This window comes from Parasteatoda tepidariorum, chromosome 1 (genome assembly GCF_982258835.1).
Source record: "Parasteatoda tepidariorum strain Cologne lab strain chromosome 1, Ptep-v5.0, whole genome shotgun sequence".
NCBI classification, from domain to species: domain Eukaryota; kingdom Metazoa; phylum Arthropoda; class Arachnida; order Araneae; family Theridiidae; genus Parasteatoda; species Parasteatoda tepidariorum.
Window position 1 is genome coordinate 5803439 of NC_141755.1, and position 19033 is coordinate 5822471.

At 29.2% G+C, this 19033-nt stretch overlaps 1 protein-coding gene across 1 annotated transcript in view; it reads left to right on the forward strand.

The window, feature by feature from the left end:
• Positions 1–19033, forward strand: part of LOC107451997 (synaptotagmin-12) — a 173454-nt gene that overhangs the window by 131175 nt on the left and 23246 nt on the right. Inside the window, exon 4 of the mRNA XM_043042166.3 lies at positions 2980–3121. Within this exon, the coding sequence (XP_042898100.1) occupies positions 2980–3121 (142 nt within the window). The remainder of the gene's footprint in view (positions 1–2979; positions 3122–19033) is intronic.

Here is a 19033-nt window from a genome sequence, read left to right on the forward strand (position 1 = left end):
TTAAAAGGTTACGAGGGAATTAAGTTATGTGGGGAACTAAGTCCAATTTTGCATGTTTGTAAGTAACTGTATATGACGTTATTCATTTTTTTAAAAAAAAAAAAAAAACGATTTTTTTTTCAGGCGGGGGGGGGGAGATAAGGACGCTGGTATTGGAGTAAAATGAAACGTGCCAGTCTCACCAAAAGAAGTTTTTAAATCACTGTGATGCTCATTTCGAAGTCCTACTCATATGAAATATAAAACACAAATACCATTAGAAGTCATTAGGAATTTCGAAAAAAACCTCGATTTGAAAATAATGATAAAACCAAAAGAGCGATTTGGTTTTCAAATCCATTGTCTCTATTTAACTTTATTTTTCAAAATGAGTCATTAATCTTCTGCAAAATAGTATCATCTACAATCTTAACAAATGTAAATAAAAAAAATTGACTATTTATGTTCGTGTCAACCATTTTTTGTTGCTACCGTCTTTGACTTAAAGTGGAAGTAGATGTGGAGAGGAGCTCTTGGCATATTATTGTACTTACAATTATAGGTTTTTTCTGGAACAAACATTGAGACTGAATAGTTTCATGAACGAAGCTTGTCAATGCATTATGAATAAAAGTTAAGTACTTTTTAAAAGGACGCTATACAATGGGAGAAATTTTCCATTGCAAGTACCTTTCACCTCCATAAGTAATTTAAAATTTAAAGAATGGAAAAAGTGAGTTCAAGCATACCTAGAATAAGAGAGGAAATTTCAAATTCTGAAAGGAAAATTTTAAAATATTAGAATAAAAATTAATTCTGAGAGTGTAAATACTAAAAAATTAACTCTGAGAGTACTTAGGATAACGCAATGGGGGAAGTTCTTTTCCAATAATTTGTATGAATTTAGATATCCGAAAGAGAAAATTTCAGCAATTGAATCTTTATAGCATACTCTGGATTTGTCTAAACTCCTTCTTGCAAATTTAAAAATTCTGAATAACTTATAAAGGAGAATGAAAATTTGCATTAAAAAATGTCTTGCGTGGTATAGCATTCTCGCACATTTTTACCATAAATCGTGAACTGAGATAAGGTCACTAGTATTTAATTTGTGATTTATGTGAGTCATTATGTGAGTCACTATCTTCAAAATACTGTGTAGGACGAGTTTATTAAAGACTTTCATAAATACCAATATATCAAAATTTCCTTTTGCATATGAGTTAAATTTCTTCGTAAATCATTCATTAAAAACTTTGATTATATAATTTAGTAAAATTCATTCGTTGTTTCCATTGCACAGAGGTTCGTTTCGATTGGAGATGAATAAAGCAGTTCTTAAAACCTCAAAAATTTATTCTAAAGTATTGAAATTCGTAACAAAGAAATATTCACAAAATTATACAGACATTTGCAAATTCGTAGCGCTATATTTTGTTATGTTTTAAGAAAATGTTCATCCCCCCCTCCTACAATCACATTAAACATTATTAAAATAATGTCTTCTATTAGGACATCGAAATGAGCACCCTTCTCCTTCCCGTGATATTAAGATAAAACATATTCATTTATGCTTATTTAAAATTCCATTCAATTTAATAGCGTTAAAGCTCCGACGCTCTGAATCACGCACATTTGACTCCAGGCACGTCTAAGTGAATTGTTGTTCGAGCTAAATTTAATTTATGATGAAATCAGAGCAGTTGCGTTATCTATTCCAGCATCAAAATTAAATATTGCTCGAGCAGTGTAGTACGTGATATACCTGTAGGCATTTTTAAAGGTTTATTTAACTTGGATGCATTTTAGTCGCGACACACACTTTTAGTCGCCTTGAATTTCAAATGAAAAGTTTAACTTATATCGCTGCATATTCATTTCGAAGGGAAAGTAATATTTTATTAATCATACAAATATGCTGGAAAATAATTTTTTCATAATTTAACTCTTGTTTTAAATTAATTAATACATTATAAAGCATTCGATCACTTTTTATTGAAGACTTCGATAAAAGGTGCATTTCATCACTAATGCAAAGTTCCTTTTATCAAACAATATGTAATGAAATCCTTTTTTACTTAATATAATCTAAATACAATAGGAAATAAGATTGTAAAATAATCTTATATTTAATAATTAGCTTACTGCGTGTTATGCGTCAATATATTTTGTTTTCTGCTTGCATGATATTTTTTTTAACAGATCTTAGATTCTTTTGTATCACTGATTTCAAATCTCCAACTAGTTTCCCTCTCCAAACTCTATTCTTTTAAATAGCATTTTTAGTCCATTTTTTGTCAAAATATACAAGTTCAAAAACGTTATATATTACAGTAGGTAGCAACAAAAATCTAGGAGCACATTACCAGGTTTGAAACTGCCTCGGAACCCATGCACAGAAATGCCACCATACGCGGTTAGAGATGCTTCCTTATAAAGCGCTGTTTTTTCGTGTGCCCCTGAAGCGGTCATAATAGGTTTAAGCGCCCCAAACCGCACACAACGATATTTCCGAACATTAATTTCTGCGCAATTTTAATGATGAGGATGCTTCCCAACTTCCCTAGAAGTTTGTCGCAACATTTATGCACCCCCTTTTATATATAACGTTTTAAAACGTGTACATAGACTAAAAACGTCATTTTAAAAATAAAGTAAATTTACTAGCTTATGAGCAAAACTAATTTCAGATTTGAAAACCGTTAGTCAAATCAGGCAATATCAAGTATTTGCATCAATGCAACAAAAAATTTGTCCCCCAGTGTAATCAATACTCTTTAAATAGAAGTTATTATATTGTATTTAGTAATACTTTTATGTGCAGTTAATATTTTATATTGTTATGCATACTTTGTATTAGTTTTTTCTATCTTTCGATTATTTCGTCCATTTATTTCTGATTTAGATAAATTTTATTATCATTTATTTCTGATTTAGATCTGATTTATTCGGTTTTATTTATTTGTATGAAAATGTGTTTTATTCTTGTCTTCTGAAAAGCTGTCGAAGGAGGAGGTTCCTCGGCAAAGCTTCAAAGAGCTATGTCCTGTGATAGCGTCTGTTCAGATACATCAGTTGTGTTGGACACGTTAGAATCTCCAGCTCATAACGGAGAATTAGAAGTATCATTAGAATATTTAAGGTGAGAAAAAACACATTTTTCTTGTTATTCCCACTAGCTTTTTACCTATATTATTATTTGGGTACTTTCCTCGCGGCGATTTCTTCAAAAATCTTGGTGAGAATAAGAACCGTTCACAACTTCTGAACTAATCCCCTTAAAACGACCCCTTTCATGTATATTTTAAGAATAATTTTTAAAAATTGAGGAAAAATATATGCACATTAGGGGTCGTAAATAACTATATATATATATATATATATATATATATATATATATAATATGCGGTGTATCCACACCGATATTTTTTTAGTTAAATGCGTGAAAGCAGCATGATTGAAGAGTCCAGATTCAGTTTAATCTTTTATTTTACTAAGCGATGGTGAAATAGCAGTTTAACCCCTCTCCGAAGCGGGAGAGGGGGAACAGATATCCCGTCTAAGCTGACGGATTTTATTTTAGCAAGATAAACAACAAAAAGCCACGCAAAATCTTGCGCTCTGCATTTTATAGGATGATTAAAAAGAGTAAAAAGGCTCCAGTCATATATCTTTTTGTATTCTTACGCCTCATCAAATTTATTTATTACTCAAAGCAAATCGTTTAATCTTTCCTTATATGGAAGTGAAAGATCTTAAAATAACTTCTCTTTTGAAGTATTAATCTAATTATTATTCATTGGCATGTTTTTAGCCTTGAAGTCCCAAAATAGAATTTCTACCCTTATCCTTTACTAAAGATATTTAATGAAAAGGAATGAAGTTTTAATGCTTTTATTAATACAAAAGTATTTAATTTTTGTATTACATCCCCCCCCCCCCAAAAAAAAAATTTTGGTAAGCCAAAAAAAATTTAGAATACTATGAATATATACTTTATGTTGGTATGACTGTCCTCTTTCCTACTATAAATAACCTTTTTCCAAAATGTGAAAAAATTATTTACAGCAACAACAATAAAAACATAATAATACAATTTATCTATTTAGTGAACTAAACAGAAAGAAAAATTTAAACATTTAATATAACTATTCCAAAAAATCTTTTCAAAATTTTTCACACAAAAATATACAAAATTTTTATGTAAAACGACCTGGACAACAATTGTCATTTAATCAGAATTTACGATTCTGTATGGTTAAAAAAAATATTCACAATTTTTATGTGAAAGAGATGGACAACTAAGTGTCATTTAATCAGAATTTAAGATTCTGTATGGTTAATGGGGTTTTTTACTAGATGAAATTTTGTATTCCCCGTTAAAATGGAAGAAAACAGAATTTCATGAAGCACTGTGTAATTGAGAGATCCAGACTGGATAAAACAAAAATAGCTTAGAGAGTTTTTTCTCACTGTGTTGAGAAAAAAAAAGTTCAAGTTACTTCGCCCTCACTCCTAACTGATGCTGAGGTAAACATCTCCACAAAACGCGATTCGGATCTCTCAAAAAAATAGGGATTACTTCTTCCCTTGAAGAAAGTAAAAATTTCTGTTGGTGACTATTCATGATTTAATTTTAACATTTGTGGGTTGTGATATTTCCTAAGCTTTGAAACATGTACTATTTCAAAATTTTGTTTACTCAAATTATTCTTTTTATTTATTTTGTAATTAACTTCTGAAATTTTTTGAAGAATTTTATACGGTCCACTGAAAGGAGGTGACAACTTCCTTGTATTAGGATAAGTAAATTCTTCAAACAGAACTAATTCATCATTTTTAAAGTCTATATCTAAAAATCTAGAATCATAATAAATTTTATTTCTTTCATGATATTCTCTAGTTCTTTGAATTGCTATTTTTTTAGCTTCTTCAACAGGTGGATAGACTTTTTCATTTAAGGGATTTTCGTAGGGGAGTCTACCATGCATGAGGTATGCAGGTGGAAATTTTGTTACAGAATGGGGAGTTAAGTTATAAGTATTAACTATATCTTTTAACAAAACAGGCCAGAGAGTTTTAGTAGGTTTTTCATTAATTTTACATTTTAAACGGGTAATTATTGTTTGACCAAGGCGTTCAACCTTGCCATTAGACTGCGGATGATGTGCAGTTGTCAATAATTGTTGAATTTTATTATGTTTCAAAAACTTTTTAAAATGAGAAGAAGTAAAAGCAGCGTTTCGATCACTCAACAAGGATTTGGGGATTTGATTTTGAAAAATTTGATGCAAAAAATTTGTATAAGTTTCTGAGCTAATGGATTTTGATGCAAAAGCCCAAATGTAGCGTGTAAGGTGGTCAATAATTAAAGTTAAATATTTTTTTGTTGAATTATAGTAATTCAATCCACCAACACTATCTATTGCTAGTAAGTCAAAAGACTGATTAACAGGGGGTAAGGATTGTAATAATCCAAATCTTTTTTGTCGCGGTTTTTTATTTAATTGGCACGTATGACAATGTTTACAAAATTTTGTTATATCTGCAGTTATGTTGTTCCAATAATAAACAGGGGTTATTAAGTTAATCATTTTCTGAACTCCTGGGTGATTAAATTTATCATGAGCACTTTGTAGAAGTTTTAATCTTAACGAAAATGGAACAACTATTTTAGTAAAATTTTTCTTACGTACACACAATACATTATTGATATCAAAAAATTTACCTTGTAAGTTATCTTTCCTTTGAGCTTCCACTATTTCACTCAAATTCAATAAATGTGAAACATGAACATTATTATTTTTACTATTACTTTGGACAATTGAATGTGTTGCATCTCTCGAAAGCCAATCTGCTTCAAAATTAGCAGAGCCTTTTGTGTATTTAATATCATATTCATACATACTTAACAATAATGACCATCTAAATAATCTACCTTTTAAATTTTTAACATTTCTTAGCCAAACTAAAGCAGCATGGTCAGTATGTATGGTGAATTTTTGTCCAAAAAGGTAATGATGGAATTTATTTAGAGAATCGACAATAGCAAGACATTCAAGTTCTGTAATTGCATAGTTTTTTTCATAGTCCCTTAATGAACGAGAATGAAAAGCTACAGGATGCAATACACCACATTCATCTGTCTGTTTTAGCACACATCCAATTCCAACTAATGATGCATCAACAAAAAGATGACATTCATGATTAGGGTTAAAAATTTTCAAAATTGGCTTACAAATAATAGCATTTTTTAAAAGTTCAAAAGATTGTTGACATTTATCTGACCACACCCATTTTACATCTTTCTTTAACAAATTATTTAAAGGATGTCGAATACTCGCATAATTATCAATAAATTTATTGTAAACATTTATTGATCCGAGAAATCTTTGTAATGATTTTACATTTTTAGGGGGCACTAATTTTTTAATCACTTCAATATTATGGTTATCGGATGATACAATTCCATTTTTAATTTCATATCCTAAAAATTCTATTTGTTTTTGCAAAAATGAACATTTTGAAAGTTTTAATTTTAAGTTTTCTTGTTTACAAATATCAAAAATCTTTTTAAGATGGGTTAAATGTTCATCATAAGAATTAGAAAGTATAATGATATCATCAAAGTAGTTTGTAGCAAACTTAATTTTATGTTTATTTAAAATTCTACGAACTGTACGTTGAAAAATGCTCGGGGCATTCTTCCAGCCAAAAGGTAATCTTAAGTATTCAAATAGACCATTGTGAGTAGCGAATGCTAATTTCTCAGTGTCATCAGGATGAATACGAACATGGTGATATCCCTGTGATAAATCTATTTTAGAATAATAACTACTATTAGACAATTTTTCTATTAAAGTTTGTATTAAAGGTAGAGGTTCAGAATCTGTTTTTGTAATTTGATTTAGTTTTCGATAGTCAATACATAAACGACTCTTTTTATTTTCATCTTTTTTAAAAACTAAAGTTACTGGGGCAGCATAAGGGGATGAACTTTCTTTTATAATGTTATTTTTTAACAATTCCTCTATTTGTAAATCAATTTCTTGTTGTTGTTTTGGGGATGTTTTGTACGGCCTTAGAGATATAGGTAAATCTGAGGTTAACCTGACTCTTTGCGGTTCCATTCTAATTTCTCCTACGTCGTGTTTATGTTTTGCAAAAATATCATCATAACTTTCTAAAATTTCTTTTAAGTCCACATTTTCTATTTTGCTTTCATTTTTTATTTTTTCGTCGATATTAACCTGATAATGTGTGCACCCATTACCTAGATCTATCTTCGAATCATTTGAAATTTTTGGACATTTTTTCTTTTTCCTATTTGTCCTTTTCCTTTTATTTTTGTTACCCTTTACATTTTGAGAATTTTGCTGTCTAATGTGCAAAGATAAGTTGTCATTGTTAGAATTAGCAGAGGTGATCAATCTCTTACCAAATTGAGTAACAACTGGCCCGACACAATCAATAAACAAACAAAACTCTTTGCAAGCCTGCAACCCAAGTAAAGCATATGGTAAATCAGTATCAATTACAAAAAACTTAACTGACTTAACAATTTTGCCTAATTTAAGGGGAAACTCACAAATTTTGTTAAGTGTTAGTTGTCCTTTTGTTTGGGTAACCTTTAATTCCTCACATTTTTTAATAGGAATATTCAATTTTAACATCAAATCTTTTGGTATTACATTTAATGTTGACCCGGTATCAACATTCAATAATATCTCTTTTACTTTTTCATTTTTATTTTGTTTTGGACGTCCCTTTAGGTATTTATTTTTCACTTTACCTCCATTTAGGTATTCATTTTTAACTATATATCCATTTTCCACTTTATATCCATTTAGGTACCTATTTTCTACTATATATCCGGATATGAGTAATTGCTATTGATTACTTGTCATATTTTGAACGTTCACATCAACCACATTACTAGGGTTGTTTACACACGTGGAGCCCATGTGAAATTGATTCAAAAGTCCTTTCTTTGAGCAATATTTACATTGATTCAATGGGTTCTCCTGTGTAGTATGATGTATTTTGGGTTTTGTCACATTCGGGGTTACAATTTTATTTTTAGGACAAGCCGGGGCTTTATGTCCTGGTGCATTACACTTAAAGCACTTAATGTCATATTTCGGGTTTTCTAACTTCCTAACATATGGTCCCTTATTAGCTTGAAATTTATTTTTATCTAAGTCACTTTTAATTTTTTCATAAAGTTTAAGTTTTTGTTTAAATTCAAAAAGATTACTGGCTCCATAAAGAACTGTTTTATTATTTGTTTGGTCTGGTATTCCTTGAATTATATAAGTGATTAGAGCTAAGTCATCAATATCACTTTGAGTAGCTATTTCTCTCATTTTTAGGAAATATTCTTGAAGAGTTTCATTATACCTTTGTTTTCTTTTTTGCAACATTGCATGTACTTCTGCACTATTGCAACTAAGTCCAAATTCTTCAAGCAAAAGATTTTTTAACTTTTCATATGAATTTAACTGAGTTTCACTTCTAATTAAAGTTAATGCATTTTGTTTCATACATCTTTTTGCAAATAAAAATTTTTGCATATCAGACAATTTAAATAAATTAGCATGAGTTTCAAAATTTTCAAACCAAGAATTTATGTTATCAAAGCGGTTTCCATTAAACATAGGGGTAACTGCTTCAATATCTGAAAAACTAACTACTAATTTTGTTTCATTTTCCCTATTTATATTATTACTAGAACTTTGACTGTATGATACCATATCTTCATCAACACTACTTTTTGTACATATAGAATTTAAATTAACTTGTGTAAATTGATTTACACAAGTTTTAGTTGGTAAATGTGGTTCAAAATCAGTTTGAGTTTGCTTACTTTTAAACTGAATAGCTTCCTCCTCATCTTCGGAGGGGTTTTCATTTACAATTGAATTTTTTAGGTAATTAAAATCACATAAACAATTTAAAATATGCTTGGCAATTTCCTCCTTATTTCCTTCACTGGAAATATTTAGAATATCTGAAATTTTGATTAAATCCGAAAAATTAAAAGTATCACAAATTTATTTTAGTTTGTTTGCAAATTCATTATCGTTAGTTTCAAAAGAAAATTCTGAAAAATTAAGAATTTTGTTACGGTTTAATCTAGACAAATCATTTGGAAATAAAAGTTTAAATAATAACTTAATTTTGTTTGCCTTCGTTACTTTAATTGACGTTTGAACCACATCTATTTCTTTTAAAAACATTTTAAAAGCAGTATAAATGCACTATATCATAAAAAACTATATATCATAAAAATAAAAAAAACAATATAAACACAAGAATGCACTTCATACTTCACTCTTCCAAAGATTCGTAATAAAATAAAAAAATTAGATTACTAAAATATGAAGTAAAACTTATTCATTATCGAGGAAAAAAAAAATATACAGATGTTCACTGGATTAATTTTTGTTACTTAAAAAAAAAATAAGCACTTTTATCACACTTCGAAGGAGAAAAAAAAAATCTTTTTCCTATAAAGGAATTTTCCATAGGAGCAAAAAGCTCCTCTACTATAAATCGCGCACATTTTTCTTTTCTTCTTTTTTTTTATTTTTTTCACAACATCTTGATTAGGACTTTCGCACACTTGATTAGGACTTTCGCACTATAAATCGTACACTTCCTTGCTTCTGAGGGCACTAACAGGCATTGTAGACACAAACGTTTTCATGGCTGTCACAGTTTCTTTCAACATTCAGGCAACATCGAACGGTCTGTCTCCAAGCGAAGCATTCTGGTACCGTAAAATCACCGATGAAGCAATTTTTCTCCCGGGTGGGTGAGGAATCCTTCAGGACCTTCAGGGCGGCGTTAGGCGATCTCTTCCGGTTGGGAAGTCTTTTCATTTTCCCCCACAATCGAGAACTTTTTAATCTCAGGAGTCCAATGAAGTTTTTTCTCTTCAAATTAAAGGGGGTGAAACAGGGATTTCCAAGGCGACGAAGTAGCAGTCATTTTAGGCATAGTTCGCAATAGTATTGCACAAAAATTTTCTTTTAAGGGGTTTCCTGCACAAAGCAACAGTCCTGCCGTCTTATAATATGCGGTGTATCCACACCGATATTTTTTTAGTTAAATGCGTGAAAGCAGCATGATTGAAGAGTCCAGATTCAGTTCAATCTTTTATTTTACTAAGCGATGGTGAAATAGCAGTTTAACCCCTCTCCGAAGCGGGAGAGGGGGAACAGATATCCCGTCTAAGCTGACGGATTTTATTTTAGCAAGATAAACAACAAAAAGCCACGCAAAATCTTGCGCTCTGCATTTTATAGGATGATTAAAAAGAGTAAAAAGGCTCCAGTCATATATCTTTTTGTATTCTTACGCCTCATCAAATTTATTTATTACTCAAAGCAAATCGTTTAATCTTTCCTTATATGGAAGTGAAAGATCTTAAAATAACTTCTCTTTTGAAGTATTAATCTAATTATTATTCATTGGCATGTTTTTAGCCTTGAAGTCCCAAAATAGAATTTCTACCCTTATCCTTTACTAAAGATATTTAATGAAAAGGAATGAAGTTTTAATGCTTTTATTAATACAAAAGTATTTAATTTTTGTATTACATATATATATATATATATATATATATATATATATATATATATATATATATATATATATATATATATATATATATATATATATATATATATATATATATATATATATATATATATATATATATATATATATATATATATATATATATATATATATATATATAGGCTCAAAATTTAGAGAGAACATTTGAAAAATTACTAAATAACAATAAATAAATAAATAAAGGAGAAAATTATTAAGACAAAAAAACATAAGAAAATAAAATAAAAAAAATTGAGAATTTTTTTTTCATTTTATTAAATAAAAATTCGAGAAGAAAAGATATAATCTCTTCATCAGCTTACACGATTATATCCACAAAAAGGAGTGCTTTCTAATTTTGCATCAGTATAACCGGAGCAAAATATATAAATACAATAGTGTGGGGAGCACTGAAAAAAATTTTGAAACAAAATAGAACACATTAAGTAATGAATAACAAATAAAAAGCAGAAAATAAAATTTAAAGAAAAAACAGAACAAAATACTGAACGAAATCAATAAAGTGAGTAGCAAATTCAAATGAACTTACACGTACTTGAAAATTTTCAAGAATGATTTAAAATATTTTCGTAATAAGATTGCCAGATTACAAAATATGAAAATAGAAGCGCAAATTGAGGTAAAAGCTTAAATAGAGGGATTTCGTTTTATAGCGCATTCTTACTCCAATACTGAAGCGTGTGTGATTTGTTAGCTACCAAGATTTGGCCCGAAAATGAATGCTTGCAAGGTAATATTTTACTGGATAATTTAAAGATATATACTGGATAATTTAGAAATATATAAGGTCCCTAAAAAATTGCAGCTGGATCGGCACCCAATATATTAAAGTTTAGCATAAAAGACAAAATTCAGATCAGCTTTAATTAAAAATTATTTTGCATTGCTTTATGAATTATTTCTAAAATATAGGCATGGTGCTCTAGATTCATATCCTTATATTTTTTTAAGTTAATAATATCAAGAAACATCTCATTCTGAGTATCTTAATATTTTGAAAGTTCACCGTTCTATTTATATTGGAATGTAACCATATCCAACATTTTTTGTTACTTCTTTCACTGTGTATCAATTTCAGTAATCTACTGTCCCAAACTTTTCGCCAACTTTCTGTTATGCTTGTCCAATCTTGCCAACTAGATTTCATTGAGAAGGGAATAAAAAGAGAAAAAAATACATTTTGACCTTATTTCTTTTCCAGTTCTGTGATATTCTTTGATATGTGAGGTGATTTCCTGAAGATTTTCTAGCAATTTATTTGTATGAGAGGATTTTCTGAATTTGGCAAGGGAATAGAAAAACATGTTTTCCGTCCGACGCAGTTTATGGATTTTTCTCAGTGGATTAGATTGGCACAAAATTGCGATTGAAAACTAAAAAAACATGTGTTGAAACATGCAAATTATATTAAATTAGAAATCTTATTTTTTTTCAAATGGAAACACGCGAGGGAATCGTTCCGTCAAAAAATAAATTTGATATAATTTAAGTATGTAAATTCAAATTTGATCAATTTATCCTAAACTAAATATATTGTAGAGCAAAAGTGTGATAAAGTAATTAAAATTGTTTAATTTACTTTTTTACTGTAAGCGTCCTAGTCTAATTATTTAATCAAAACTCTGAGGATAAAAACATAAAACGTAAAAGAGAAATGTTGAAAATATTGTGACAAAGAAATAACTCACTGTTTACGGTCAGCGTCATAATTGGATGTCTGCAAGTGACGTCATAATACGTAAATCGTGGCATTTGTCGATTCAGAAGCTAATCAGGTTCGACACACGTGTGCGACGTCGCTGACTGGTATCCAATTAAATCTTATTTAAATCACATAGTTAGGCGTAGTCTCGCTTCTTCTCGAGATGCAAGTAGCCGATTGTGTTGCAGTTCAAAAGTCATGAAAAGGTAATTCATTCTGCCAGATTTGAAAAAAAATGCCTGATGTGGTAAAATTGATCTTATCCAATTTGTAAAAGCGAGCTGTAAAACACAACTTGTAGGAAGTCTCAAATTTTCTTGGTGGGGAATTCTACCTTAACTATACCCTCAAATTCAACCTTAAATTCTACCTTAACTATACCCTCCTTGGGTATTCGAATTGTCTAGTTAATGACAGAACACTTAACAGTTAGTTGTCTGATTGGAAATTTAAAAAAAAAAAATGCCCTTGAAATCCTTCAAAACATATACCATTGCACAAATTCAAATAGACATTGTTTGATAAGCAAATCTTACCATCTGTCAAAATATATAACAATTGAACTTAAGCGTGAAGTTGGCTGCGAAAATATGCAATTAAGTCTCCTGTTGGGGAAAAAAAGGATATCATTTGGCGAAGAATACAATAACAGAAAAGAAAATTTATTTATTTTATTTATAGTATTACCGCACAATATTTTTTTCATGTGATATCGGGACATGTATGAAACTTCAACGACAAACAGTTTTTGCTATTTCGTTATCCTCTAGTACATTTCCAAGAATTAGTGTTAGATAAAAATGCCTTTGAAGTCCGAGTAATAATGGGTACCCTAAATGAGAGAAAAATATGAATTTTTGAGTTGAAAAGCCAACGGAAAAAGATTAAGTGACAGCTGATAGTTTAGGGTTATTAAAAGCGGAGCACTACGAAAGCTTAACGTGTTTTCATCGGAAATTCCCAGCAGTTATAAAAATACCTAATTATTCGCAGAAAAGTATTATTTCATATTACGACTGAGCTTTCGAAAAACAGCCGAATTGAGAGTTGTACGAACGGAATTCAGCCACATTTATGCAAAATGTTAATTGAAAATGTCGTCAAAAGAGGGAATAAGCGACGAAAAAGCCTGATATGCTGTTCATCAGATAACCTCTACTGTATGCTTCATGAATAAATAAAAAAAGTTAACCATTTTCAATTAAAAATCTGTGATTTTTATCAAATTACTTTGTGCAGGAATTTTAGGGCAAAGCTGTAGATACAGATTTTTGCGTCGTCTTTGAATCTCGTTGCCATGCATTATTTATACAGAGCGTTCCAATTGCTTTACAAAAACAGATTCATGTTAACGAACTTCAACCAATTGGACTTCTTTTCAATCGATACTTTAATCAGAATTCTTGAAAAATGTTGACTAGACCCTATTGATTAGCATCCAATAAAAAGTAATCATCGCTTTCATGGTTGAGACAAAAATCGGTAAAAATGGCAATTCTGTTCAAACGTTTAAAAGTACATTTTTGTCTTTTTTTTTTTTCAAAATAAAATGTACAATAACAGAAAAATTAGTTATTTTAAACAAGAAATTTAATTTTCATCACTCAAGAATGTTTTCTAACAAAAACTTGTTATTGGCAAAAATTGATTAAAATAGTGAAACTAAATTCATAGAGAAATAAACACTTGCGTGATTTATTGCAATCAAATGATTGAAATCTTACATTCTTTCCTATACATTGTTTGTATGAGAGAAACTGCAATACAATAGAGTTGTCAAAAATAATACAATGAGATTATTAGTTTATATCGGCAACTTGCTATAAACAAAGAATTTTTCTCTATTCATGTAATTCATAGAATATTTTACCATTTAGGAAGCTTTTTCATACTCTTTATTCAATGAAACTTCATTTCAACCTTTACAGGATATATCTTATTGTATCGTATCCAAGCAATATTATATTAACCGAAAAGAGTAGAAAAAAATTTCGAAATTTGTTTGTTTACTTAATTTATCTTAAAAGATTCCAATAAGAAAAAGATCCTATTTTTGAATTATTCCAGTTTATTTAATTTAATCTAAATGTTACATTTTGCGAAACTTTCTCTCATTCTTTATTCAATAAAACTTAATTTCGATCCTTACGGAATCTTCCACATTACATGGCATTGAAAATAGTCATGCTATATGCATATTAACCAAAAAATGAGAAATAAGAATTTAGAATTTATTTGTTTACCTAATTTATCATGGAAGTTTCCAATAAGAAAAGTACCCGATCTTTCAAATAATTTTTTCTTCCTTAAATCCTCTTCTGACAAGGGTAAATTTACTTTCACAGAAGAGTAGACAGCTGGAGGGAATCTAACGTTTATTGCATATATTTCTAAGATAGGAGTGGCAACGTTACGAAATCGCCTGCTTCAAGCAATGTCATGTTCTTCATATGCTGATGAGACGCTGCCAACGAAAAAGAAATGTTTACTTGCCGCCTGTCTGAAGAAAAGATGTATACTAAAATATGAAGGATAAAAAATACTGGGCTATTATTGGACCAAAGTCTAATATGTCGAGGCAATTTAATGCTTGAGGAAAATTCAATATAAAGTAATCTTATTTTTTCTGTTTATTTAATAGGTTTAGATAGTGCTGTCTACATAAAGTTATAACTGAATAAAATTTGCCATATCTAAGCAATTTATACATTTTAAGTTAGGAAAAGAATTTTTTGTTTAAAACGCATAATATATTTTTCAAAGTGAAGTTTTTTAACGCTTTTTCAACTGATATTTTACAGCTGTGAAAAATATTGTTTTAATTTTTCCTGTTTTTTTTATTTAAAAATAGCTAGTTACTTTAGAAAAAAAGTTTGACCATTTATTTGGAAGTTTAATTTTTTTTTTATTTCGTTTTGTTTTATCCTGCTTAATTTTTCTCACAAAAACGAATTTCACTTTCAGTACAGGAAAATCTCCGATACTTGTTACATAGATAACCAAACAAATTCCCAAGGTTCAAATATTTAAAAAGAAAAATTGACGAAGATATTCGTTTTTATGACTAACTTATAATTTACAATTTCCCAGAAAATAATACATATTAATTCATAATTGTGAACATCACAATAAGAAAGTCAGTTTTAAGAGAAGAATTGTTTTCAACATGGGGGTCCAATTTTAAAAGGAATGAAATTTAAATACACTGTTACAATAATTCTCGGACATAAAAAAAAATATTCTAATATTTTCTGAATCTTATATTTTCTGAAAAACTTTCATGAATTTAATTCGCTAATGATTCGCAAAAATATTCTTTATTTGTCTGAAATAGCGAGGGAAACTTTCAGAAATTTCTAATAATTGAGGGGATATATACCCAATGTCCTCCCCACCAACGACTCTCAGGGTTCACTGTAGGAAATTCCAGTTCAAATTACGGTAAAAAAGTACCAGCATTCAGGGTGCAGGCACTTTTTACCGTGAAATCCACTTTTATTACAATATGTTTTAGAGCAATAATATTCATGAAATCACTGAATGCCTCTAATAAAATAAATATTACTGTAAAAAGAACGGTATAATATTTTACAGTGAAAATGGATTTTATGGATAGTGCACCCAAAGTGCCGGTTCCTTATGACGTAATTTGATCCGATTTTTTTTAGCAGTGTTATGTTAGATAAAACTTTCAAATGAAATCGAAAATTAAGAAGAACCCATTTAAGTTTAAAAACAAATTTCCTTAATTATAAAAATTACAAAGGCTGAACATGATTGTAAAATAGACACCTAGTGTCAATGCCTCTCAGTAAGTTTGAGACACAATTCACGGATCGTGATAGCTCAGATATGTATTAACCCTTTGACGCAAAATTGTTATTAAACCTATTTTCCTTACTTTTTTCTTTGTTTTGCATTAATTTAGATCAAAATAAGTGAAAAATATTTTATGTAGCATTTTAATAACTTATGGCTATGAAATGCTGCATGAAACATCGATGTCTTTGTCAGCGTTATCTTCCAAACAATAATTTTCAAATTGTCACTTATTTAGATCTATGAGAAATAGTTATTTATCATTGAAATTTCTTTAATTTACAAAATAAGTCATTGATAAATTTTTGGATATGAATAAAAAGGAATTTTTTTCTAAGTACTTTTTTTAGATTTTTATACTTTTATACAAATGTAATTTCGACAATCTGACTGATATTTTTAATAATTATTAGATTGTTTTTTTATAATTAAAGAAATACTAAAACATATCTTTACTTATAGTCAGCTTGAGCTTGAGTTTTACTTTTTTAACAAAGAAAAATATTTTTCCTTTAATTAATTTGTTGGTACTTAAATATTTTTAGTGGTGAAGTGTTTGATTTCATAGGAATAAATCAATACTATTTATCACGTTATCACGTCTAAATTAAAAACAACTAGGGGCTCGTCTACAATCTTTAAAATATGTGCACACGTAAAATACTAAGTGCATACCTGCCAACTTGTAATCTCTTCGAAGATGATTTACCCTAGTGATCGTAAGATTAATAGTAAATTATATTTAAATGCGAAAATTTACCTTCATTTGGCGTTAGCTTATACACAGATTATTATACATTTATATATATGTAGAATTAATTTAAGTGTAGTGGTGGCCAGAATCATTTTGAACTAAATTTATAAATGCAAAGAATAAATAGCAAACATACATTTTTCTATCACTTTAAATCTAATAATAAATTTTTACGCAAAATGCGTAAAAGTTTGCAGGTATGTAGGTGCTAAATCCGAATCGTGAAGCATACATCTTATATATTTCACATAACTAAAGGCAACTTTCTCATGAAATTCGCCATAGCTCAACGAAGACATTAAGTTTACATATGAGTGAGTTATAGAGATAGATGGTTAATTTTTATTTTGCTGCATGCCCATGGAGAGAGATCCGAGCTTTCTGGACATCGGATTAGCAATGAGAGTATTTCGTGGTTTTCACCTTCATTTTGCTCAAATGCTGATTAGTTTTGCTTAAAAACATTCTTCTTGGAGGTGAATATGACTTGGCTCTGTAAACATTTTGTCTTCTAGATTTGAGGCCATTAAGAAGTTGGAAAGGGGAAAAAACTGTATATCCACTGCGTGGATTAACTGTTTGTAAAATGGTAACCTAAATTATGAAGGGAAAAAAAATGAGAGTGGCGTAGTTAATCATGATCACGTAGTCTACCTCGACAGAAAAAATACCCAAAGCAGTTTTATAATTATTTTAATAACTAAAAAATGCCTGAAACTGCTAATTTTCAATTAAAGATAATTTATGTATTTTAACAGCTCTATTTTGTATTAAAACTAACAAAAATACTTTTATTTAGTTTTAGACATACTTTTAAATGACAAAATATTTTGACCACAATCAGCGCTATTAATTCTTTTTGAAACTAATACTGAACTTTCGCCAATTGAAGCGATAATAAAACATAGAAGCGACCAATAAAACATTTACTCCACGAGTGTCAAGCACACGCTACCACTGAATCGTTTTTGGGCGATTTTCAGATAAACAAGGTTAGATAAGACTTGATGCCTATTTTCCAAACTGCGGTTGCTAAACTTTTATTTCGTGAATATATATGCATTGATTATTTATGTGGATTACTTTTCAGATGTTACAAAATCATTAAAAATTCTCCTTTACAAAACAGTTAAGGCCCAATAAATATACCAAAGGAATTTTATAAGTTATGTCTTAAAATTATACACAAAACATAAAGATTATTCGACGTAGCAAAACCGAAGAACGAGCAAACTTTAAAGCTCATTTACTCAAATACATTAAAATGACACTTACCTGGTTCTTTCACAGTTCTTTATATATATGTTCCTTAAAAACAAAAATTTTGGTTCTCAATTTTTCCCCAATTTTTTTTTTTTTTTTATTTTTTTTATAAAAATTTTTTGTTCTCCTTTTCCCACCCCTTTTTAAACAAAAACAAACGATATATTGTTGATCGTAATGTTTTATTTCAACCCAAACATCCATCCAGTATTTTTATTTATTTACTTGTTTCATTTATTATTTTCTGCCGATGGTATTTTGGATATAATTTGAAAACATATTTATAGACGAGTAATGTTAAAAAAGATCTATTGCTAAAGACAGGGGGGCGTTGGAGGGATATGCTGGAGGCCTTAAGTGCCCAAGGCACGTAGAGAATAAGTAAGTAATGTTAAAAAAAGAATTCGAATAATTTGCATGCAGATTTTCATCTATTTCTCCAAAACTTATTTAGATTCATTTTGAAACAACTCTATAATTTTGCCTTATCATTTGTCAAACTTCCCCTTAAGGTAAATATTCAGAGATTCCACAGAATCATATAATTTTCTTTCAACTAAAACATCCATTATCAAAAATAATACTGTTCTCTAGAAATAACATGGATAAATTGTATACCCTATTTAGAGTTCTTCATTTATCCACTTACATACATACTTATGAAATGGATATTCTCTGAAACCGAATATCTTTAAATGGCCGTTAAAATGCATAAGAATTCACATCACGAGCATATTTCGATAACAATATGAAAAACGTTTAACATTTGGAGACGTTTATAGAGTTCTATTTTCTTCATATCAATTATTCATTTCTTTCTTTATACCATTTTCGAAAGAAGTAAACAAAAACGTAATACCACATTTGGGTTC